Consider the following 23,982-nt stretch of genomic DNA (forward strand, 5'->3'; position numbering starts at 1 on the left):
TGAGTGCAGCCCCACCCCAGCACTCTGATGAATCTCCCTCCTCTTTTCCTCCCCCAACCCCAGGAGAACACTCAACCTCTGGGCCTCCTCCTAGCACCGGGCCTCATCCCGAGGGAGGGATGCTCTTGCCTCTACAGACTAGGACACCGGATTGAGTACTCGAGAAAACCATCGAACGCGCCAGGCCAGGCTGACGGCCCACGACGTGGCCTGAGGGACGTCGGGTTCCCCTAGCCTGCTTGTCTGCGGGCGCCGGGGGCGTGACGCGTCGGGGCCCATCCGCAGGGCCCCTCCCGAGCCGCCTCCTCCGGGTCCCGTGGAGACCCGCCCCTCTCCACCCCTGGGCGGGAGGACCGGACTCTGATTGGACATCTCTGCGGGCGCTGCGCGGCACAGCCAATGATCGCGAGCCGGCGCGGCGGCGGGCGGGGGAGCGAGCGCAGCCTGGAGCTGCGGCGCCAGCGGGTTGAGCCGGGCGATCCTAGCCCGGCGAAGCGGGCAGGGCGGGGCGCGCCTAGCGGGAGCGAGCCCGGCGCCCACCGCAGAGACTGTCGCCTGGTGCCTAGGTAGGGGTCAGCAGCCGGGATTTGGAGTTGGGAACTGGGGTGCGCCGCCCTGTGTAGCCAGCGTGCTTTAGAGGGGTGGTCTGCGAGGCCGCGTCTACGTGGGCAGCCGGAACCTGGCGTGCAGCGATCCCCGCTGTGTCTGCAGAGCCAGGTCCTTGGGGTGGCTCCCCGAGCCTGCATCTGTCTAAGCCAACTATGCGGGTGACCGGCCACCTGCGTCCCTTCCGCAGCTGCTGTCCGCGGGACTGCATAGGAACCCCTCGCGGTGCCTCGGGCCCCGGCTCTGGGTGGAGGCCGTGTCTATTCGGAGTGGGCCTGGACGGGTACACCCACGTGTGGATCTCGGCGGAGCGCTTCTCCCACGGCCCTCCCGTGAGTCTTCCGTGGAGAGCTGGGGGCGGGGTGATGAATGGGACGGATGCGGCTAGCGACTTCAGCTGCTGCGCAGTCGTCCCCTGGCTGAGTGAGGGTGGCGGAGGCGGCGCTGTGGTTTCTGGGTCTGGTGGGTACAGGATTGGTGTTCCGAGGGTGCACACGTGCGCAGGGAATGTGTGTGGTGTTTTGGAGGCGGTGTGCGTGCGTCACGTGGACACAAGAGTGTGCCTGTGTACGTGGGGGGTGCATTTCAGGATGAAGTGGTGTGTGAGTACGGGTCACGAGGACAAGGGTTACATCTGTCAGGGAAGGGGTGTGTGCCTGTCTTGAGGATGTTGCAGAGTGAGCAGAGCTCGCTGTCGCATGCCTTGGGTCCCAGGACTATGTCCCAGTGAGCGCCTCTTTGCCTTGGCCAGATTCAGGGTGTGAGAGAAGCACACAGCTGTGTCCTTGAAAATCTCAAAGAAAAGAAAAAGCTGGGTCTTCTATGAATCCCTACCTCCTCCATCCAACACACATTGTGGGTCAGACTGTTCTAGACCCTACTACCTGCTCCTTTGTCCCCAACACTCAGTCTTCACACCAGGACTGGGGCTTATTTTAACCTCATCCAACTGAATTGCTTCTCTGCTTAAGACTCTTCTGGCATTGGAGGCCTCTGATTCTGTCCACAAACCCTAAACCAAGCCTGAGTCCTACTGCCACGTTTGGAAGGGATTTCTCTTAGGCACAGAGATTCCCTTTGGAGTCTTGCTTAGTGGTCAAAAAAGAATTTCAATGTCACCTACTCCAGGAAAACACCCCCAAGGCCAGTGTAAGGGGACCTTAGCTTCTCTCTGGATGCATACCTTCATTAAGGAACTTTCCACTGCAGCCACATCCCCCGTGCTGGCCTTCACACAGAGCAAACACCTTCCCACCTCATAGCACTTGCACCTATAGGCCAAGAAGCTCTTCTCCAAGTGTCCACACTATTCACCGCCTTTCTCCTTTCAAAGCTGCTTAGAGCTTGCGTGGCATACAAGCCCTTCCTGCACTGCATCGACCGTACCCCCCAGCATCTTACTTCTGCCCTGTCTTGTTGCGGTAGCTGTCTTCCCAGAGCATCCCACAGAACCTGTCATATGTTTATTGCTAGCATTCTTTTTTTTTTTTTTTTTTGGTTCTTTTTTTCGGAGCTGGGGACCGAACCCAGGGCCTTGCGCTTCCTAGGTAAGCGCTCTACCACTGAGCTAAATCCCCAGCCCCTATTGCTAGCATTCTTATTTGTTGTCTCATGACTCTACTGGAAAGCAAATGGTGAGAGCAGGGAGTTTGTCTTTTGGGTTTACCCATTTGCCTCCTAGAACCTATACAGCAGATACCCACTGAATAGTTGTAGCAGGAGTGCATGACTCTGGATTTCCATGCCAGGAGTCAGTGTGCCTATCTGTTCCCCAGACGCACACTAGAGGCAAACTCCAAACATATTTGCATGTTAGAAATCCTCCCGTTAGCAACTGGTGTGGAGGGAGGCGTGGGATATTAATCTGGGGTATGGAGAGCTCTGGAAGTCGTGAAAGAGTGGTGGAGGTCAGATCTGTGCTATTTAAGGTGCTTAACTTAGTGAGATCATCCACCCAGCAGTGGGGAAGATCAAAGAGGCTCCTCAAAGGAGGTGATGTCTGAACTGGTCTTCAGGCAGTGAAGCCAAGGGAGGTGTGTTCCTGGCAGAAGGAGCAGCTTGTGCAAAGGCCTGGTGACACAGAGCCTGCAGTTTGCAAAGCTTGAAGTAGTGGGATGCAGCCAGAGCAGAGAGTGGAGAGCAGGTGCTGCGGGAGGTGGAGGGGTGGGCAGTGAGACAGAAGGAACCAGGGGAAACAATCCCTTTGGCTCTTGCCTATGAAAACTGGAGAAATGGAGTTCCCATCTCTGTGATGGGAACAGAGGATGAATAACAGGACAGGGATGGTACTGAGCTGAATATGTCCCTGATGTAGCTGAGCTGCGCAGAAACAGGGAAGGGGGAGATCTCTGGAAAGAGGGTGGAAGCTCAGAAAAAGAGGCCCACAGATGTCAGTTTCCACAGGTGGACTGAGGGATGCCTTGAGGAAAGCGACAGTGGGGGAGGCACGAGCCCACCTGGGTGTTTGGGGATCCCCTGAGGTAGTGGGAGGGCCATCCTCACAGCAGGCATCCTTGAGCATGACTTGGCACCAGACTCCTGGGTCTCCCTTAAGGGGACTGAGTCATCCCAGGCAGGGGTGGGGAGCTGCAGAGGGCACACCACAGCCAGAACCATTAGGCCCTTGTCAGAAGTATAAGCAGGCTACAGTGAAGTGATCCAAAGACACCAGGGCCGCTTTGATGTGCAGCCCGCCTGGCCACTACCTCCTTGCACTTACCCCTGACCATTCCTTTGCTCATCAGGGCTGTTCATCTTCTGCCTGGATGGCAATTGGTCCCTGGCTCAGCCTGACTCTGGAACATTCTAACAGTCTACTGGTCCCTGAGGTTACTGTAGATAGGGCTGCATGAACCAGTGTGGGTGACTGCAGGGTCTCCTTGCCCTTTCTTCTTCTGGCTTCTGTTGGAAGACTTAGCTGGATGGGTCATGTCCTTAGAAAGAGGTCAGATGGAGTGAGCTTCTGAAGCCAAGAGCTTGTGTACTTGGGAGTGGCTGACACTTGGAGGGTGGGGTGCAGCTTGAAGGAGAAGCCTGAGTCAAGCTAGTCCAGAGCCAGGCACCTCAAGTGGGTTGTGTTTGGTAGAGTGGGGCTCACTCTGAGTTGCTTCCTAATGCACACACATTCCAGCTACATATTACTCAGGCACAGACTGCTTCCGTGTCCGCAGCTAAGGTGGCTTACAGAGAAGGCTGGACAGTAGCCATCTGTCTGATTCACCTGTGAGAAAACTGATGTTTCCAGAAGCTTAGTGTCCTAGTCCAGCATGGTGGTACACGCCTTTAGTTCTAGAACTCAGGAGACAGATGCAGGCAGGTCTGGCCAGCCTGGTCTACAAAATGAGCTCCAGGCTACAGAGGAGCCTGTTTCAAAAAAAGATGTACGTGTGTGTGTGTGTGTGTGTGTGTGTGTGTGTGTGTGTGTGTGTGTGTGTGTCTGCATATATGTATCTTTAGTGCCCTAACCCAGGCAGCGCAGCCCCCATCTGGGAGAACAGGATTTGAGTTTTGCCTAATGAGCGAGGACCTGTGCCTGGGGCTGGTCTCTTGGCCAATGGAGGAATCCCTTGCCCACAAGAGTCTTTGCTGTGCCCAGACTGGGTCTGGGTCCCAGCATGTCTGTCCATCTTTCTGTTTGTCCACTTGACCCCTATTTACCTGCTAAATTGCCTTCTATGAAGCATTCTCAAGGCTGTAGTTTGGGAAGAACCTTGAGAAGACCCATTGGGTGAGCTACTGAGGAATGGACCCTCAGGCCAGCCGTACAAAACACTACCAGTTTCAGGCTGGTGGGACAGATAACCCTGTGCAGTTCTTTCCCCTTGAGTCTGGCTCTCCTGGCCCTGGTTACGTCTATGTGCAGGCCTACATGATCAGCTGGTAAAAGGGGAGCCCTGGGGTGGGGTGGGAGTGGGGGTGGGGGTGGGGTGGGGGTGGTAGCTGTTTGTCTGCACAGTTGTGATCCTAGGAGCTGATTCACAGCTCGGGCAGACCTGTTTCCAGCCTCCTCCAGTATATTGTTCCCTGGTCAGACACAGGCCCCCATGCATACAATACAGGCACAGCCTATGCACAAGGCATTGGGTAGAAACTTTGGGCCTCCCCTGCTGCCTCTCTTCAGCCAAGCCTGGCTTAGTCACCTGAATTTGATCCAGGCGAGAGGGAGGGATGGATGGAGAGCCTTACGTCAGCTCTCACAACCTCCTCCCACAGCCACCCTCGCATCCATCTGGGCCCCCAGCTCATCCCATGCGGTCACCACTCCGTTCTTTGGAGCTTGTCAGTAGCGGCCGCTGTTCTGTGTTCCTAACAGCATCAACTTCTTTACACCTCACAACCACACGGGTGCAAGACCTGCCTTGTGGCCCATTTCACCAATGAGAAATTCCCAAAGTTATCTGCTCTCCCGACCCCTAACGGCCAGGAAGTCGGCAGCCTGGGCACCCCAGCCTGGGTGCCAAGCCAGGTAATAGTTCTTAGACTAGAACAGGAAGGCTTCTGCACCTACTGGCTGTGTGATCCCAGGCCCATTCTTATCCTCTTCCCATTCTCCCCATTCTCCCCACCCCATCCATGGGGAGCACCCTCATGGAGACAGGGGCTAGGGTATGGGATAGGGGGTTTCTAGAGAGGAAACTGGGAAGGGGGATAACATCTGAAATGTAGATAAAGAAAATATGCAATAAAAAATGGGGGGGGATGATGACCTTTCAGGAGTTATAGCCATAGGGAAATTATATGCAAAAGTTATGGGCCAGGCCAGCCTGGGGCTTCTCTCTGCTGGAGGTTCACTTCTGACTCTGTCCTCCATCCTGATGTGGCCTGCAGCCTAAGGCTGCTTGGGTTTCCCTCAGTGAAGTGCTGTCCCATCCATGTAATGGGACCAGAGCTGCAGAGATCACTATGGCGACCACTTGTATTCAGCAAATATTTATTGAGCTCTTACCGTGCCACGCACTGTGGAAGACACAAGTGATCTTACGGAGACAAAGCAGACTGAAGAACTAATCTCAGGGCTTAGACCTGGGGGGTGGGGGAGAGCTACCCTCTGGGGAATGGAAGAGAGGAAGGAAAGGGAGTCAGGCTTGGGGAGGCTCTCTCACTGTCCTCACCTCTTCCAGGGAGGCCTCTCAGAGCTCCTGGCTTACAAGTCTTCCTCACCCTCTTCCTTTCTTGTCCCCAGCAGCAGCCCTGCTGCCTCTGCTCCTAGCACTCGCACTCTTAAGTGTAACATTTGGTCACATGGGCAGGCTGGAAAAACCAAACAGGAGGAATATAAACACTGCACTAGTGTCTTGTGTGACAGACCCCAAGGTGGCACTCCCTCCCCTAGTGCCCCTCCCCTGGACTGGCAGCTCTATTGGGGCGGGAGGGGGGAGCAGACAGGCAGAGGCTCTGACCTTTGCTCTACAATCTACCTCCAAGTCTGTCAGAGCAGCTAGGTAGGCATAGCATCCACAGGACAGAGGGGAGCCTGGCTTGCCCCAGAGCTGTGGTAGGTTGTCAGCAGAGGTGGCTTCCTACCAGTGGCTAGGGCATTCCAACCAGCCCTACCACCTGTGCCCATTCCCAGTAAGGATGGAGAGCCAAAGGTAGAGTGAGCATGGCTCCCACAGGACCTGTGTTCTCTGAGTTGCAGTCAGGATAGAGGAAGTCACCAACAGACCGGAAGGGCAGGGGTTCGGGAGTCCACTTACTTCCTTTTCTTAGAAGTTGCAGAATGAGGCCCAGTAAGGAGGGAGCTTTGGGAGGGGGTGGAGCCAGCATGTGGGCTGTGGCAGAGAGAGTGGTCTGGTCTGAGAGTAAGTCAGGACTCGGCCAGGGCCAGTGTATAGCTACACAGGGTGATGGCTGAGGTGCGGGTGGGCCTGAGGCTGGGGATTGAGGTTCAAGCCAGGGCTATTGCTAGGATTTTGAGCAGGTTGGGGACCCAGGAAACAGTAGCTGGGAGGAATGTGGGAAGCCAGATCCAGAAGCACTTCAGTCCCAGCAGAGCAGCTGTAAGGGACATTTGGTCACATGAACAGGGTGGGTGGGTGGAAGTCAGGAGGAGTATAGAAACTGTGCTAGCATCTTGTGCAGCAGACCTCAATGTGGCCCTCCCCCTAGAGTACCCTCCCCTAGGCTGGCAGCAATACTAGGACAGAGAGGTGAATGACCAGGTTTACCTGGAGTCTTGAAGGTAGTGAGAGGAGTGATGGAAGCCAGAGACCTCAGGAAATGTTGAGAGGGACAGCAGTGAAGATCTGGGACATCCAGAAGGCCTTCCTGGAGGAGGTGTCTGGGTCTGCAGCTCCAATACCCCCGCCTGCTGCTAGGGGGCTGTGCTGGAATGCTCTGTCAGGAAGGGGGACAACTGCTGAGCCACTGGCCATCTTGTAAAGTTGGGACAGAGTTGACCTGGGACTCCGTGCCTTAGTGTGGCTAGGCTTCTAGGCCTTCCCCACATCTGTCTGTCCCCACTGCAGAACCAATGTCGTTGCACTCTTCTATGTAGCCATCAGAGCAGGAGACTGTACCTGTTTTATATGCAGGACGCTGAGGGCATGCTGCAGAGCTACGTGAGCTACTGGGGATCCCTAGGCTTGGGTGCTGGCAAGCCAGGCCAAGGAGCAGCCGGGAGGTAGGGTCTATAGCACTGTGGCTACAGAGGGAAAAAGATCTAGACCCAATCCACTTGCCTGGCCAGGAGTGACCCTCTCTCCTCTCTCAGGTTCCCAACAGGAATATCCACGGACTGAAGTGATGGAGCGCAGTCCAGCCGTCTGCTGCCAAGACCCTCGAGCGGAACTGGTAGAGCGGGTGGCAGCCATCAGTGTGGCCCACCTAGAAGAGGCAGAGGAGGGCCCAGAGCCTGCCAGCAATGGTGTGGACCCCTCACCCCGGGCCAGAGCTGCCTCTGTGATCCCTGGCAGTGCTTCAAGACCCACACCAGTGCGTCCCAGCCTCTCTGCTAGAAAGTTCTCCCTGCAGGAAAGACCAGCGGGAAGCTGTCTAGAGGCTCAGGTTGGGCCTTACTCTACAGGACCTGCCAGTCACATGTCTCCTCGGGCTTGGCGGAGACCCACCATCGAGTCCCACCATGTGGCCATCTCAGACACAGAGGTTAGAAGTTGTTCGTGGACCTGTCAGGGAAGCCTGGGTTTGCACCCACCACATGAACCACACACTTAGCTTTCTTTGGTTTGCCTACCTTTAGAGCTCACTGAGACGATTGCTACAGCAGGGCTTCTTCCATGCAGGGAAAGGCCATCTGAATCAAGGGCTACCTCCTGCCTTCTTCCCACCCTCAGCCCAGACGTAGGGCCCTCTCTTGTTCCTAAGAAGCCTTCTTAGAGCTTGGAAAACAGATCATGTATGTCTCTACCCCTAAACCATCCCAAGCTTGGGCCATAGTCTTGCCTCTGAGAGAATGCTTCGACTTAGAACCTGCAGTGTGCTTCCGGTGCCTGGTCTCTCGTGGGCTTGGATCTGAATGTGAACTTGGGTCCTGTTGGGAGCACGGCATAGCCAGGGCTTCACCCATCATAACCTCACATGTCATCCAAAGCTTCTCATCTCTCGAGGTGGCGATTGCTACCCTCCAGTCTTTCCCAGTCTAAACTTGAAAGGCTGGTGAGAACTGCGGGTGTGGGAAGCAGAGGCTGGGTCCTGAACAGTCTTCTAAGAAGGGAGCACTGTTAGATATGAATGAGCTTATCCAGCAAATGAATGAGCTGTCCTTGATGCTCCCTCCCCCCCCAGGACTGTGTGCAACTGAACCAGTACAAGCTGCAGAGTGAGATTGGCAAGGTACGGCCTGGGCAGGAAGGGAATTGGGGGGTGGTGCTGCAGAGTCCTCTCTGAGCATCCATATTTCACCCTGATGGGACTGGGGAACAGAGCCAGGAACACCCAGCTTGATTGGGAGATTGTCAGAGGAGGGCAGAGATAACTTCTGCCTCCTGACTCCCAGGGTTCCTTAATGGAGACTAGGAGAGACAAAAGGCTGCATGGGGTGTGAGGTAGGGGTGGGCAGTTCCCAGGGCATGGGAGTCCCCTCCTCATCAGTTGGAAATGTGAGCCCCAGAACCAGATGGTAGGAGATAGGTTGGGGCTGGGGTCCAGAGGCTGGGACCAGAGCTGTTGAGAATGTGGCTATGTCTTGAGGGGCTGACGGATGGCTCTCTGCAGGGTGCCTATGGTGTGGTGAGGCTGGCCTACAATGAAAGGGAAGACAGACACTATGTGAGTCTGGGACTGGAAGGGGTGTTGCCCAGGTTGGGCCCCAGAAGCTGGGAGAGTAGGGAGAAGTGCTGGGAAAGGGACCAGGGGAGGCTCTTAGGGGGAGGTTTCTGTTCCTGGGCGTGCTGAGGGAACAAACTTCCTCTTTCTTGGGGTGTGTAAGCAAAGCTTGGCTTCCTCTGAAGAGAGAACAGGAGGAAGGCCTAGACTCGGCTATGGCATAGCAGACATACCTGGCCACATGCTCAGTAACAGTGGTAGCTGCCAGTGTGCTCATGTGGACCACAGTCCCCATGCGACCAGCCTTTTCTAGTTCCTGGTGGCTGCACACATGTGATGTTTCTGTCCCTTTCTCCATAGGCAATGAAAGTTCTTTCCAAAAAGAAGTTACTGAAGCAGTATGGCTTTCCTCGTATGTATGCCTTGACCTTGGGAACTCCTAGGCTGGGGCAGAGGAGGAGGGAATGGTCCTTAACTACTTTTATTTAGGAGTGGGGTAGAGGGGAGGAAACAGGAGCCTGGGAATGGACTAGGCTTGGTGCACTGGAACGAGATCTCAGCCCCCTAAGGGTCTTTCTCCAGGATCAGCACCTTGATTTCCTTTTTGGTCATAGGCCGTCCTCCCCCGAGAGGGTCCCAAGCTCCTCAGGGAGGGCCAGCCAAACAGCTGCTGCCCCTGGAGCGTGTATACCAGGAGATTGCCATTTTAAAGAAACTGGACCACGTGAATGTAGTCAAGTTGATCGAGGTAGGAGGGCTGGGGAGGGTACTGGAGCTTGGTGGGTGGGTGAGTGGGTGGGGTGGGTTCTCAGTTTTCCAGGGCCTAGGGAGCAAGTGGATGAGGCACTGGGGGCAGGCCATCCTTGAATGGGACTGTGGAGGGATTGAGGCAGTCCAGGGCATTCTTGCTGAGGGTGAGGGGCAGCCCTCCAGGGGCAGGGGTTGTTATGTGGAGGGTTGATGGGGAGGTCAGTAATAACTGAGGCCCTTCTGTTGGTACCTGTACAGTTCCTGCTCTGTGTCCAGGGTGGCTGCAGGGCACAGCAGGGGTCTTGGGTTAGAAAAGGACAGAAGGCCTGGGTTCCTCAACTCCATTCCTCCTCAAGCCCCATGCCCATGTGTCTGCTCCCTTTGACCAGGTCCTGGATGATCCTGCTGAAGACAATCTCTATTTGGGTGAGTGACCCAGCTCATTCCCACAGCAGCTCCCCTAGGGCTGGTCCCACACAGAATGTTTGGGTAGCCATGATCTCTTGTACTCTCAAGTCCTGGATTTTCCTGGGCAGCACTGTAGAACGAGACCTAGATTAATCATTTGGTGACTATTTCTCAGGCCCTAATGAGTCCCAGTCAGCGCAGTTCTGCATTCAGTAGGTGTAAGAAGCTGTCTGTGTCAGTGAATCTCAGGATCGAGCCTCAGTTTTCTCCCCTGTAAAGTAGGATAATAGGGTCAGAAGTGTCACTCAGAAGTAGAGCATTTGCCCAGCATGCTTGGGGAGCTGGGCTCAATACACAGCCCTTCAAAAATGATAGTTACAATAATAATGTAATAGAATGAGGTAACGGTGGTCTGTGTCTCATAGGGTTGGTACCAGGAAATGTGCACATTTGTAATTATCCTTATTAATATGGATGCTATTGCTTAAGTTCTTTATCCTGATTGGTACTTGGGCTTTTCCGGGAGGAGATTTGGAGAAATGGCATAGGAGGGCTGGAGGTGAAGCTCTGGGGATTGCCCAGGACTAGCAAGACCCTGTGTTTCTGCTCCATCACAGAAAGGGGGCAGGAGAGCTGGCTTCAGGCATGGAGAGGCAAGGCTTTGGTCGGGGGTGTTATTGGCCAGGAGCTTTAGGAACAGGTCTGCTCCTTCTCAAGCTTCAGTCCCTCCCTGGCAACTGGGCCCATGCTGAAGTCTCAGCCCCCGAGGCTCTGCTCAGGCAGGCCCATGAGGCTCTGCTCAGGCAGGCCCATGGGGAGCCTCTCTCACCTGTCGGTCCCCTGCCCCTCTCCAGAACAGGGAGGAATCTTGGCACTGGCCACCCACAGCCTTCTGATACCTCCTGTCTCTCTTTTCTTTCAGTGTTTGACCTCCTGAGAAAGGGGTGAGTTCCTGTCCCATTCAGGCAGGTCATTTGTGATCCAGGTCTCCTACCCTCCCTTTGTCTCCCTGCCCAGGGGCCAGCTAGTGTAGATGAACGAAGAGTCGAAGAGAAGAGTCGTACACCAGCTCTCCCTGGAAACTCTTGCCTCAGGTCGATAAGAGACCTGGGACCATTCAAATGAAGGCCAGGAAGGGTTGTGAAGGCTGGGGAAGTCAGGCTGGGAGAGGGATGGGCTTTAAGTCAGACCTCGAATACCTAGGAAGGTATTTGGATGGATGTGGGGGAAGGGCAGTTTTCAGGTAAAACTCAGGCTTGCACTTAACTCACCAAGGGTTCTTTACACTTTACACGGCAGAGAAAGCCAAGGATCAGAGAAGGTAAATAGCCTACCCAAGTTACACAGCAAGTTGTGGAAGAAGCCTGGGGTTCCAACTCTGTCACCTGCCCTGTTTGATGTATGCGGATATTTGCAGAGCAGCGGCAGGGACTAGTGGGTACAGAGCTGGGTGGACCCCTCTCTGCCATGCCTCCGATGAAGCTTATGAGCTCTCCCTCTGCAGGTCCTTTCCTGAAAGACTAATTTTTTTAAAACCTGCATTCAAAAATCAAAAGGTTTTAGGGACTGAGCCTGCAGCTGAGCTGGTAGAGTACCTACATAGGGCACATCAAGCCAAGACTTCAGTCCCTAGCAGTGCATACAACCAAGGATGTCAGCTAATACCTGTACTCGGGGTGGAGCCAAGAGGATTAGAACTTCAGAAATTCAAGCTCTTCATTAGCGACATATTGAACTTCAGGCCAGCCTGGGCTATGTTAGACCCTATCTCACCGCCACCACCACCACCACCACCACAACAAGTATATGGTTATTTTTATTTTATTTATTTATTTATTTATTTATTTATTTATTTATTTATTTATTTATTTTTGTTTTGTTTTGAGACAGGGCCTCACTATGTAGTTCTGGCTACTTAGAACTTGCTGTGCAAGCTAGGCTGGCCTTAAAGCCACAGAGATTCTCCTGACCCTGCCTCTCCGAATACTGGGGTTAAAAGTATACTCTACCACACTAGTTTTAAAAAATGGAAGTTTGTATTGCTGCCCATATCTGAAACTGATTATCTGGAACACTCGTTATCACATGTTATACATTCTGAAACATTCTATTTCATTAGACAAACAAACCCCCAGACCAAACCAAACCAACAACAACAACAAACACAGACCCACTTGATTTGATTTTTCTGACTCAAGTCTGGGTCCACAGTTTTAGAGCCACTGGTTTAAATGGCATCTTTGTAATTATTTGGTTAAACTTAATTATTGCAAGAGCTACGAGCCAGAGGAAACAGAGATGTTAGCCTTGAAATTATGATTGAAAAGGGATAAATAGGCCACAACTTTTATTGGCATATGGGAGAAGCTAGTATCTTGAGTTCTATGAACTCATGAGCACCAGGATCCCGGGAAGGTGCCTGTTCCCCAGTCCTTGGAGTCTTCTGTAATCCTGATTCCACTGAACAGTCCTCCTCCCTCCTTCCTCACAGACCAGTCATGGAAGTGCCCTGCGACAAGCCCTTCCCAGAGGAGCAAGCTCGCCTCTACCTCCGGGACATCATCCTGGGCCTCGAGTACTGTGAGTGAGATTGTCTGTCCACAGGGACTGGATCTAGATGACACAGGCGCGGGCTCTGCCCACGCTCAACAGCCATTGAGCCCTTCCTGTCAGTCAGCAGTGATCTACCAATCAGCTTTAGTGGAGAAAGAGGCGGGTAGGTGTGGGAGGACCTAGTAGGTTTCACTGGGCATGCGCTAGATTCTTCGCCGTGCATTGCATCCACCACTGCGTTTCTCTGCGTGTTTTTTTTTTTTTTTTTTTTTTTCTGCTGAGTTCTAGCCAAGCTTCCCCTCTCTGCAGAACATCAGGAGATGTAGAATAGAAGAGATTTGTGTCCAGCTGCCTGGGGAAGAGTGTGTCCTGGCATAATGCCTGTGGTAACGGCAGGGTAGGCTTAGCTCTAAGGACCTCTAAGGCAAGAGCTCAGGCGCTCATAGCTTCTGTGCCAGGAAGTAGTTCACCTGCTCATTTATTTCATCCACTCACTTCACTCACTTATGTGCACCTACTTGGGGACAGATGATGGTCAGGACTGAGGGGGCTCTGTGTGGCAAGTGATGCCTGCCAGGTCTGCAGAGGCAGGCTTTCTGGAAGAGGCTGAGATCAGGTCCAGAGGAGTGAGGGTTCACTGGCCAGCTATGAGGGTTGATGGTGGGAGAGCCTGTCAGGCGGAGGCGAGAGAGGGTCCATCTGGATGTGGCGTGGCCTGGTGGCTAATGAGCAGTGGTGCTGGCACACCATCCAGGCTTTGTTGAGAGGGCTGCAAACATCTCTGAAGGAGGCTTTCTGACTGAATCCTGTCAGTATTCTGAGGCCTCCAAGCCGAGGAAAGCCTGAGGGGATTTGCTTCTTCGAAAGCACTGCCTGGCAGCTGTGTGGTGGCTGGATGGGGTGTGAGAGGCAGCCAGCTGGCCGGGGGCAGGCTGTTTCCACAGCTCAAGTGACAGATGGTGAGGTCAGGATTAGAGCTGTAGCAATAGGGTGGGAAGGAGGTAGGGTGGCTGGCATGGGGAGACTAACCAGTCTAGAGAGAGAAACCTCAGAAACCTAGGGTTCTGGCCTGATTTGGGAAATGGGGTGCTGTCCATCTCGCTAATCTCTTATCTGGGCCTGTTGTGAATTCTCTCCCTCCCTAGCTGAGGCATAGCCCACAGTGACATGCGGCATCTTTATGCTGATGAGCCCCTCTGGTGCCTCCACATTAACGCTCTCTTTGTACATGTAGGGAATCTGAGGCACATGGACAAGTGTTTAATACATAGACTCCAGTAAGAGCCCATAGTGTAGGAGAGATGGGTATGTTTATTCTTGGTGCTTGTCTAGTAAGCACTGGGCAGGAACAGCCCTTCCAGGGCTTGGCTGCACCCCCTTCCTTTTCTGGGTCCTTCTCCTCTGCCAAGGGCCCATCTGCCATCTAACCCCACTTCAGATGCATGCTGACCTAGAGTTCTAGGTTACAGCCTCTTCAGGGCCCAGCTGCTACTAATGAAGAGCATCTCTGGGGTAAGTGTTAGCACCAGGGCTGGAGAGGTGGATGAGGAAGGCATCTGTGCCCCCCAAAGACTTGTGATTCTGGTCTTGTGGAGGGACAGATGGGACTGGTCGGAAAGGCCCAGCTGATGGAGGCAGGTGTATTAAGAGAGACAATGAGAACACACACACACACACACACACACACACACACACACACACACACACAGAGTTTTTTTCCTTTTTAACTCAGATTCACTGTGTGGCACAGGCTGGCCTCAAGCTCCTCATCTACTGCTGTCTTTTAAATTCCTCAGATTATGGTGGATGACAAACAGTGTGTATCACTATACCCAGTTTGGGCTATTTTTACCTTAGGCTCCATTGACTTCTTGCTCTGAGGTCGAGAGGAGGAGGACCTGAGGTGGTTTTGAGAATTTTTTGAAATGAGTCTTTAGAGTCAGAGAACAGTAGGGAAAAATGTGGAGTTTCTTTTTTCCTTTTCTTGTTTGAGACAGGGTATTGCTATATAGCCCAGGATGGTCTAGAATTTGCAATCTTCCTGACTCAGTTGAGATTACAGGCGTGTATCAGTCTACCTGGCTAGAGTAGGGGTTCCCTTTTGCTGGTGAGGAGTTTGTAGACAGGCGTCAAGTTCCGATACTGAGATGCATCTCGTACTGTTATCTTTTGGCCATCCACATGTGCACAGAGCCTGAGTTCAATGGAAAACCTAGAGTTGAGAAAAGACTTAAACACTATATTCCATTGTCAACCGTGCATCATTTGGGCCTTCCCTGCTCTGATGGGGATGTCAGATTAGTGTCCCTTGCTGACAGGGATAGACCCTGGGGACACAGCAGGCTCCCAGTGTTCTGCACTGTTTCAGACTCTGGCTTCATTCTGCCGGAGATAGATGTCTGACCTTCACCCCAACCATCTTCATCCTAGTGGTGCTGAAGCCTGGTGCCTCCTTCTCTGAAACCCTAGTATTCAGATCCCTGGGGCTGAGGCAGTACTGTTGTGTTTATAACACAATACAGTCCTCACAAGCCAAGCATCAGTCCTAGGAGCAGGGATTCCCTGGTCGAGGCTGGACCTAGGCATAGGCTGCGATGTGGTTTGGACCTGCAGACAGTGCTGATGTGGGAAGGGCCTATGGAGAAATTGTCCTCCCTGTATTTCCCTGTGACTTCTCTCTTCAGCAGGAAGTGCCTTGTTTATTGAGGAAAGATAATTGGACTTAGAGTCCAGTGACTCCCAAGGTTCCCCTCAAATGTCTTCAGTTGCATATGGAGCAGGTAGCCCCAGTGACATCTTGCGAGGTCCTCTCATAACACGAGCGGATAGGGCTGGGGTGCAGCAACATGCTTTCTAGGCTGGAAGAAGGCAGCAGAGGGGCCCCGGGCAGCTGTCCCCAGGCTTGCATATCACCTGCTTCTCTCTGCAGTGCACTGCCAGAAGATTGTGCACAGGGACATCAAGCCGTCCAATCTGCTCCTTGGGGACGATGGGCACGTGAAGATCGCCGACTTTGGTGTCAGCAACCAGTTTGAGGGGAATGATGCTCAGCTGTCCAGTACGGCAGGGACCCCAGCATTCATGGCCCCGGAGGCCATTTCTGACACCGGCCAGAGCTTCAGTGGGAAGGTGATTCCCAGGGCCTGGGTTGGGATTTGGGTGGAGGGCAGAACAGCTTGTAGAGGGGTTGGGGGGGGGGACACTTTGCAAGCTGAGGGCTCCAGGCTTCTTGCATGTGAATAGTGCCTGCCTTTTCTCTGGAGCCCAACACATACCCCGTGTGGGGCTCCTCTGATTCCCTAACAAATGGTTACAATCTCACTTGTATCTCTTACTGCTGTTCTGTGTTCTGTGTGGGGCTCTGGGCTGGGCTGTGGTACAGGCAGAGCTAAAACAGTCCCATTCGTATCCTTCCATGTGGTGATGAGGGCTGAGAGTCGTGGTCAGAGGAGGTGGAGGTTTCCTTGGGTCCTGAGCATGGCAGGGTCTAGACTGGGCCTTGAGAATCTGAGCTGGAGGCAGAAGCTAGGAATGTGCAAGAGGATTGAGAGGACTAGGACTGGTCGGGATTTAGACTTTTATATGACCAAAGGGGGTTATGAATGCAGCCCAACACCAAACTGTAAGCTTACTTACAACACATGGGTGGGGGTGGAGAGATTGTTACTTGGTCTCGTGGTGTTCCAATGCCATCTTCATAGAGGTGCCTGGTTTAGAGGGATTGAATGCTTGCTTCAGCTTTCCTGAAGTGACGGGTTTCCTAAGGCTACTGCAGCAGTGTGGATGGCTGCCCTCACTGCCTGGAGCTTCCTGTAGCACCACTGCATGCTGCCATACAGGGAAGGGGAAGAGGTAGCTGGGTAGTGTGGGCCTTGGAGTTCGAGCAGAGAGAGGCCAAGGGTATAAATTAGTTTTTCAACTCTTTTATTTGAGGCCGGGCACATGGCTCAATGGTAGAACATTTGGTTGGCATGTATGTGTTGGGGTTCATTCGCCAGTGCTGCAAAACAATAATCAAAAAGGACCTTTTTTATTTTGCTATAATTCTAAATCTACTGAGAAGTTATAAGAAGAGTATAAAGGAATCCTGTGTGACTTTAAGAACAATCAGTAATTTATTTTATGCTGTGGGCGTTTGGCTCGCACGTATGCCTGTGTATCGGCTGTGTGCCTGGTACCAGCAGAGAGTGTTGAATTCCCTGGAATTGAAGTTACAGGGTGCTGTGAGCCACCATGTGGGTGCTGGGAACCGAACCCACATCCTCTGGAAGAGCAACCAATGCTCTTAGCCACTGAGCCGTCTCTCCAGCCTTTTAACCGATTCATCAGCATTGCCGCGTTAGCGTTTCCATTGTCTTTATGTTTCTGATTATTTCCATCACACTTTTCTGAATCATCCAGAAGTTTATTTTGAGACAATATGGCTCTTTATCACTCTGTACTTCAGTGACTTTGCTAAGAGCGAGCGCATTCTCTTACATAATCTCAGTACAGCGACCAAGGTCAGGGGCTCATCACTGATGAAACTGCTCTGTAATGTATCGCACACATGCAAAATTGTTATGAGATGGTATTGAAATGTTCTCAACTTGCCTGTTCTCTTTTTCTTTTTCTTTTCTTTCTTTCTAATCCTGGAGAGCCAGCCATCAGAGTCACTTGTCACATTTCCTTAGAGTCCTCTGATCTGGAGGCATTTCTCTCTCCACCGTTTTTCTGGGGTGAGGGGTAGGGACAGGGTGTCACATATCCCATGCTGTTCTAGAACTTGCTGTGTAGCTGAGAATGACCCTGAACTAGCGATTGTCCTGTAGCTACAGCCCGAGTGTTGGTTTACAAACACATTATCCTGCGTTCTCCCATCCTCCAGCTTCTTGGCCTCTCTCTGACATCCTGACCTTAATGATTTGAAAGCAGACTGATGTCTTAGGGCACACCAGTTTGCACTTGTCTGTGTTCCCTGGAAGATGGGTGGGTGGATGGATGGATGGATGGACGGACGGATGGACAGGATGGTGGTGGTGGTGGTGGTGCTCTGAGTCAGGGGGTGCACACATGAGGATCCTGTGGACGGCCCCACCTGGGCCTCAGAGGAGTTGTAGGAGGGCATGGGGCGAAGCGGGCAGGGGTTGCCTCTGGCATTGGAAGCAGTTGCACAGTAACTGGAGTGAGGCTCTCTTGAACCCAGAGCTACTTATTGAGCGGGAGTTCAATGCTACTGCTATTTTGGAAATACATCTGGGTCACGGAGGCAGCAATGACCCCATGGGTGAAATGAGGCTTGGATCCCGCTGAGTTAGAACAGTGTTCTGGCCTGTCCCTACAAAGTCCACAATCCCAGGAATGTCACAGCTCTGTTCTGTTCATCCTTGGCATGTCCCCTGGCCTTAGCACAGGGCCCAGCATGCCTCAGGGAGTGTTTGTTGATTGATGCCTGCCTGGGGAAGGAGCTCTTCCACAGCCTAATAAAGATGGGTGGGGTAAGGTGGGGGTGGGGGTGGTCATATTTACTAACACTGGCTTGTTTCTTTCTAGGCCTTGGATGTATGGGCCACTGGGGTTACACTGTATTGTTTTGTCTACGGGAAGGTGAGTCCTGAGGCGCCTGCAAAACTGTGTGACAGATTCAAGGAGCCAGGAGTGGGTGGCGGATGCAGGACCTTTTTGTGTGTCCCTAGATAAAACCGCTTTTGAGAAGCCCACCTAGGCCAAGAAGTCTGAGGGAAGAGAGGCCATTTGTTTCTCTTTCTCCCCTCTGGAAGGGACTGATGTGTTGTCCTGGGTTTAGCACACAGCCAAGAGGTGACAGTGGTATTGCCTCCTCTCCTCCAGAGTGAGCCCTGTCCTCTCTTGATGCCATTCATTCCTTCATTCGTGCAATCATTTCTTCACATCATTGGGTCTTGCCAAACTCTAACCCTGACGTGATCGAGATCCCCGACCACAGGTGCTTTGACTCTGGTGACCACGCTTAAGAAGGCAGGCGGTTTCTCAGTGAACATGTCCCCAAACACCAGACCCAGGGAGAGGAAGGCTTTGCTGTAGGCAGTTTTATTGCTTGTGGCAGGTGCAGCCAGCATAGTTCTCTAGTGACTCAGCTACGTTTGCAGAGCCCTTGCTGTGTGCCCTGAACAAGTTAGATGGGGCCTTTGCCATCTGCTGGGTTGGGGGTGGGGCATAAACTGCCTCCCACCCCGGCCCCCTACAGTGAGGATCAAGGCCTGCAGTCTGTCTGTCTCTCCTTCCCACAGTGCCCATTCATTGATGAGTACATCCTGGCCCTGCACAGAAAGATCAAGAATGAGGCCGTGGTGTTCCCTGAGGAGTGAGTTGTCCATGGCGGGGATCATGGGGGCTCTCCTGCCTCCTGGGTTGGGTATCTGATCTTTAGCAGAGCATTTGCGTTGTGAGAGTCCCATCCCAGCCTTCAGAAAGGGGAAACTGATCCCTGGGAGGAGCCCGAGCAGATGCATGGCCTCCTGTCCTTCTGTCTGAGGAATGTGGTTGGGATTTTTCCTGGTCCCATGGGACAGAAAAAATAACCCTCATTAATAGTGGCATCCTGGTTTCTTTCCTTTTCTCTGCCCAGGCCGGAGGTCAGCGAGGAACTCAAAGACCTGATCCTGAAGATGCTAGACAAGAATCCTGAAACAAGAATTGGGGTGTCTGATATCAAGGTGGGAGGCCAGAGGCCTTGTCCAGGGCCAAGGTCTGTGTCCCCTTCTGGACAGACCTACACTGGGACATGTGTGTTGGGTTTCTGTTTGGCATTTCTGGGTCAAGGTCTCCTTCAAGGTCAATCAATGCTAAGGATGCTTGGGGACCTTAGCTAGTGGTTGTCTGTTTGACCCTTCCCTGGGTTGGGACCCTTTTGATGACCCTGACCCTTCCCTGTCTTCTGGGCTCTACAGTTACACCCTTGGGTGACCAAGCATGGAGAGGAGCCCCTCCCTTCAGAGGAGGAACACTGCAGTGTGGTAGAGGTGACTGAGGAGGAGGTGAAGAACTCAGTCAAGCTCATCCCCAGCTGGACCACTGTGGTAAGAGCGTGAGGGGTGGGGCTCTCTTGTCTTAGGAGGGTGTGGCCACTGCTTGGGACTTGCTCTGCTCTTGGCCTTTGAAGGAACAGTGGGGCTTCAGGTCAGTCAGCCACAGTACAGGGGCCATGGACACCCCTGCTCCCTTGGAGTCTATGGACTATTGGAATAAGGTAATCTTATTCAGCCTGATGGAGAGACCTGAGGTCTGGTGAGGGCTGTGTCAGGAAGAAGCAGTTCCTTCCTTGCCTACGTTCTGTGAACTGCTGCTCTTCCCAAGGCACCACATAGGTGTCTAAGCATGACAGGAAAGGCTGGAGACGTAGCTTGAGGTCCCCACCTGTCAGTTAGACCACACCCTACCCATGAACCTATCTGCTTGCCTAGGCTGGGACTGTATTCCCCATATTAACCTGTTCTCCCCAGATCCTGGTCAAGTCTATGCTGAGAAAGCGTTCCTTTGGAAACCCATTTGAGCCCCAAGCACGCAGGGAAGAAAGATCTATGTCTGCGCCAGGAAACTTACTGTTGTGAGTACAGTGGGCCAAGGCCTGTGGGCTGATCCCTGGGCCTGGGCAAAGGTGTGGCACTGAGACATGTCCCCAGCTTGCACTAGTGTGGAGCTGTCCCTGGAGCCTAGGGACATATCCAAGTCTCAGAGCAGGGTCCCATGTGCACCCATGTCTAGGCCCAATGTCTTATATGCACACACTGTAAGAGATGAAGACTTAACTCAGCCCCACCCGGGACAGATCTTTCTGGAAGGCTGCCGTGGCCATGCTCTCCGTAGCCAGCACTCTGTCAGTCGAGTCCATGTGGACAAGCTAGCTGACAAGGCTGGAGGAGAGGGACCCCTGTTGGCTAATGGGCCCCTACTTTGAACCACATGTAGGGGTTCACCACTTTGGGAGAGATCAGAAAAGCAGTTTTCTGAACATTGATTCTGGCTTCCACTTTTTCTGCTGCCTTAAAATTGACCTTCCAGTTAGTTTATGCATAGACCTTCAGAGAACTGTGAGCATTGTGAACCAGAATACCATGGTCCTAAGGCCGTTGAGTACTAATCTGGTTGTGAAGGAGCTTGGGGAGAAGGGCTGTACGTCTGGCTTGCCCTGTGGTAAAGGCACTTTCCCAGGGAGGTGAACATGGACGTTGTACAGGCCTGCCCTTATAAGGAGTGACCACACAGTGAGGTAGACCTGGGAGATATCTATGCAGTTCCTGATTCCTCTTTGAGGTATTGGGGCCCTGATATTGGAGTTGCTCTTGGTGGAGTGGATCATATAGAATTTGACAGATGAACTAAGATAGATCTGAGAGTGAAAAGGAGTCTGTTAATGATTAGGGACAACAGTCTGGGGCTGGAGAGATGGCTCAGCCGTTAAAGGCTAGGCTCACAACCAAATATATAAGGGACAACAGTCTGACGTCACAATTGTGCAGTCAGCAGGGACCACTCCAGCTCAGTGCTGTGTCTTGGCACCCCCTGGTGGTACAATGAAGCAGTCAATAGTTAAGAACAGTTCTAGTTCGTTCCCTGGAACTGAACAACAAAACCAAAAGTAAAGTACACTTTAACCTCGAGGACCTTGGGGTCCTTGGTAGACTCCATTTCTTTTACATTTTATGAAATTGTTAGTTCAGTTCAGTGAGATTGATCCTTTGGATATTTTTAAAACACAGGCGGGAGCAGGAATGGGTGATCAGATTCAGGTGATCAGACCCACTATTCTACTGAATAGTGGAGCAACTCTGTCCCGTGAGCAAGGTAAAAAAAAAAATGCAGAATGAAAGCCTTTAACCCACCGGGGGCCCAGTAAAGGTCAACAAGAAAGACTTTTGACCTGACTAGTACTCGTGGTATACTAGAAAGTCATCTGAGTCAGATGGTAAGAGATTCCTGAGAGGTTTAGATTCCATCCCAGAGCAGTGGGTAGCCGCAGAATGGTTGTGGCCAGAGGAAGTAGCAAGAAGGACTGCCGTGATGGAACAGATCCTAGGGAGGCTAGTGTGGGGTGGGGATGTCAAAGGCTGGAGGATGGTCAGCCATATGCAGATGTGTGTGAGAACTTAGAATCCCCTGCATACACATTCTCACTCCTGGGGTCCCTCTGCCCCTGGTGTTTCCTAACAGGAAAGAAGGATGTGGAGAAGGGGGCAAAAGCCCAGAGCTTCCCGGAGTCCAGGAAGATGAGGCTGCATCCTGAGTCCCTGCATGTGCCCAGGGCCATCGGCAGCATGCTCATTCCGCTCCTCCAGAGGCCCACCGCCCTCATGCAATCATCGCCCCTGCAGGCAGGGGGCTGGGGACTGCAGCCCCTCTCCTGGCCCCCCTCACCCATTGTGCTGCATGACCTGCGCACAGGCATATCCAGGGACAGGATTGGAATGTGTATCATTTGGGGCTCGGGGGTCCCGGTTGGTTCTCTCTGTTCTGATCTATCTTGTGGGGAATATTAGAAACCCTACCTGACTGGCTGGTGAGGCCCAGGGCAGAAGGCAAGAGACCAAAATAGCAGGTGGAGACCTGGTGGGCTGCTTCTCAGAGAACTCCCATAGTGATCGGTGGCCTGCCCAGCTGCTGCACACGAGGAGTGATTGTGTCACTTCTGTGTGGAAGGTGCTGAGTGCTGGAGTCCTCAGATCTCTAGTGTGGATGCTACAAGTAATGAGGCGTGCCTGGGAGAAGACTGATCTTGGAGAATCCAGATTCCTCTCATTGTCTTTTACCTGAGGGCTTGGGTGGGAGCGGCTGTTATGGAGAGCATCTTCTGGCTTTGGGTAGTCCGTGGTACACTGTACGGCAGTCACGAGGATCTGACATTCATAGACTGTGTTTTACACTTGGCACTTGCTGGAGAAAGGACCAAAGTGAATCCAGCTTAGAGCATAGACCTGAGCCTGGAGCAGTGTACTTCTCCTGCCAACCTCCCTTCCTCTCTCACGGATCTCCAGAATGAAGGTTACAGAACACCAGGAGTGACAAGGAGGGCCACGGACTCTCAGCACTGTGGCCCTGCAGATGTGGAAGTAACTGGGATCTAGGCGCTGAGCCGACACTGGCTTACTCACTACATGCTCTGATGGAGGAGGCTCAGCCAGATGAGGGACCGTACAAGACGCACTCCTGTCAGGCTGGTGGCCCTTCTGTCAGTTGCTTCAGTACAGGACATCAGACAGTCAGCCCACACAGGTCAGAGCTGCACAGTTGGGACACACGTGGACACTGCCCTTTCAGAACAGATGTCAGCTCTCTGGATTCTGTGGTCGTCTGGCTATTCTAATGTTTACTGATAATGCTCATAGGGATTGGTCCCCAAAGGGAGATGAGCAGGACTCAGGTAGCCCTCTCTGAAAGCCTCCCATAAGAGATCCTGGCTGCCCACATGGGTTTCAAGAATGCAGGAGGGCTAGGCTAGAAAAGAGAGAGGCTGTGCGGGAGCGCTGGTTCCCACTCTTATCTCTGTGCCCATGGGTGTACATTGCTCCTTCATGTGCACATGCGTGTGTGTGCCCATCTGCTGTATACAGCACACTTGCATGTCTCATACTGGCACATGCATCTGTAATATAGTTTCTATGTCAACTTATGCCTAGGAGCAGAAGGTAGCCCATTGTCAAAGGGCTCCCATTTCAACCCAACTCCTCTGCACTAAGGCAGCCAGTGTAACCCAGGGCTTGAAAACAAATAATCTAATCCTATCTCTAAGAATACTTTTATAGAGTGAATAGGAGGCAAGTTATGCCAACCAATAAATAGCAAAGAGTCAGGGAGCTTCACCGATGGGACCCACACAGGAAAAGCTCGGAGTTGGGTGGCTGGCTCATTGTCCCCAGCAGAGCCAGGAAGGCATGCTCACTGTCACCTGTTGTTGAGAGCTTTGGTTGGCTTTGGTTTTGAATGTAGCACAAGTGAACAAACTCCATAAGAGTGTTTATAAAAATTAACTTCTTAGGAAGTGAATTAAAAACAATAAAAGCCCTTTGTTGAGTTAAAAAAAAAAAAAGGCTTTGTATGTCTTCTGCATCCAGACATGCGTTTCTTTCTTGTCACAGTTGACTTGGCTCAATGTTCTGGAAGGCTCTGAGGCACCGCAGGCACCTGAACAGCATGTAGGGTAGTGAGAGGTGGGGAGAGGAGAGGTGGAAGATGGCTCGTGAGGCTAAGGATCTCCTGTCTCCTGAGCTTTGGGGAGAACTGGTTGCTTGAGAGCCATAGGATACATTTCCTGTTTCATAGGGGTTTGGGAGCTGGCATGCCCAGGGCCTTCCCCATGACTTCTTAGCCTCAGTGCTAACACTGGTCATGGGGTCCTCCAGGGTGTTGATAGCAAATGTCATCCTTGAGGTCGGACAGCCTTGAGTTTGAACACCAAGTTAGGCTCCCTACCTTATAACGGACACCTTT

General features: G+C 52.6%; 1 protein-coding gene across 4 annotated transcripts; it reads left to right on the plus strand.

The window, feature by feature from the left end:
- Positions 1-429: 429 nt before the first annotated feature.
- On the plus strand, positions 430-23,581 carry Camkk1 (calcium/calmodulin-dependent protein kinase kinase 1). 4 transcript variants are annotated; one of them, XM_008767866.4, is made up of 18 exons: positions 430-566; positions 797-938; positions 7,140-7,228; positions 7,319-7,710; positions 8,350-8,397; positions 8,779-8,832; positions 9,190-9,241; positions 9,444-9,577; positions 9,969-10,005; positions 10,910-10,931; positions 12,479-12,567; positions 15,470-15,669; positions 18,073-18,126; positions 18,789-18,862; positions 19,127-19,214; positions 19,449-19,577; positions 20,001-20,104; positions 21,709-23,581. In XM_008767866.4, exons 4-18 carry the CDS (start codon positions 7,351-7,353, stop codon positions 21,779-21,781), a joined length of 1,518 nt encoding a protein of 505 aa, XP_008766088.1. In that variant the 5' UTR covers positions 430-566; positions 797-938; positions 7,140-7,228; positions 7,319-7,350; the 3' UTR covers positions 21,782-23,581.
- Positions 23,582-23,982: the final 401 nt, after the last annotated feature.

This window comes from Rattus norvegicus, chromosome 10 (assembly GCF_036323735.1).
Source record: "Rattus norvegicus strain BN/NHsdMcwi chromosome 10, GRCr8, whole genome shotgun sequence".
NCBI lineage: Eukaryota > Metazoa > Chordata > Mammalia > Rodentia > Muridae > Rattus > Rattus norvegicus.

Coding starts and splice junctions, on each gene's coding strand:
- Camkk1 (XM_008767866.4), top strand. CDS start 7,351: ATGGAGCGCAGTCCAGCCGTCTGCTGCCAAGACCCTCGAGCGGAACTG. Junction 10,932..12,478: donor TTTGACCTCCTGAGAAAGGG/GTGAGTTCCTGT, acceptor CCTTCCTCACAG/ACCAGTCATGGAAGTGCCCT. Junction 20,105..21,708: donor GCGCCAGGAAACTTACTGTT/GTGAGTACAGTG, acceptor GTTTCCTAACAG/GAAAGAAGGATGTGGAGAAG.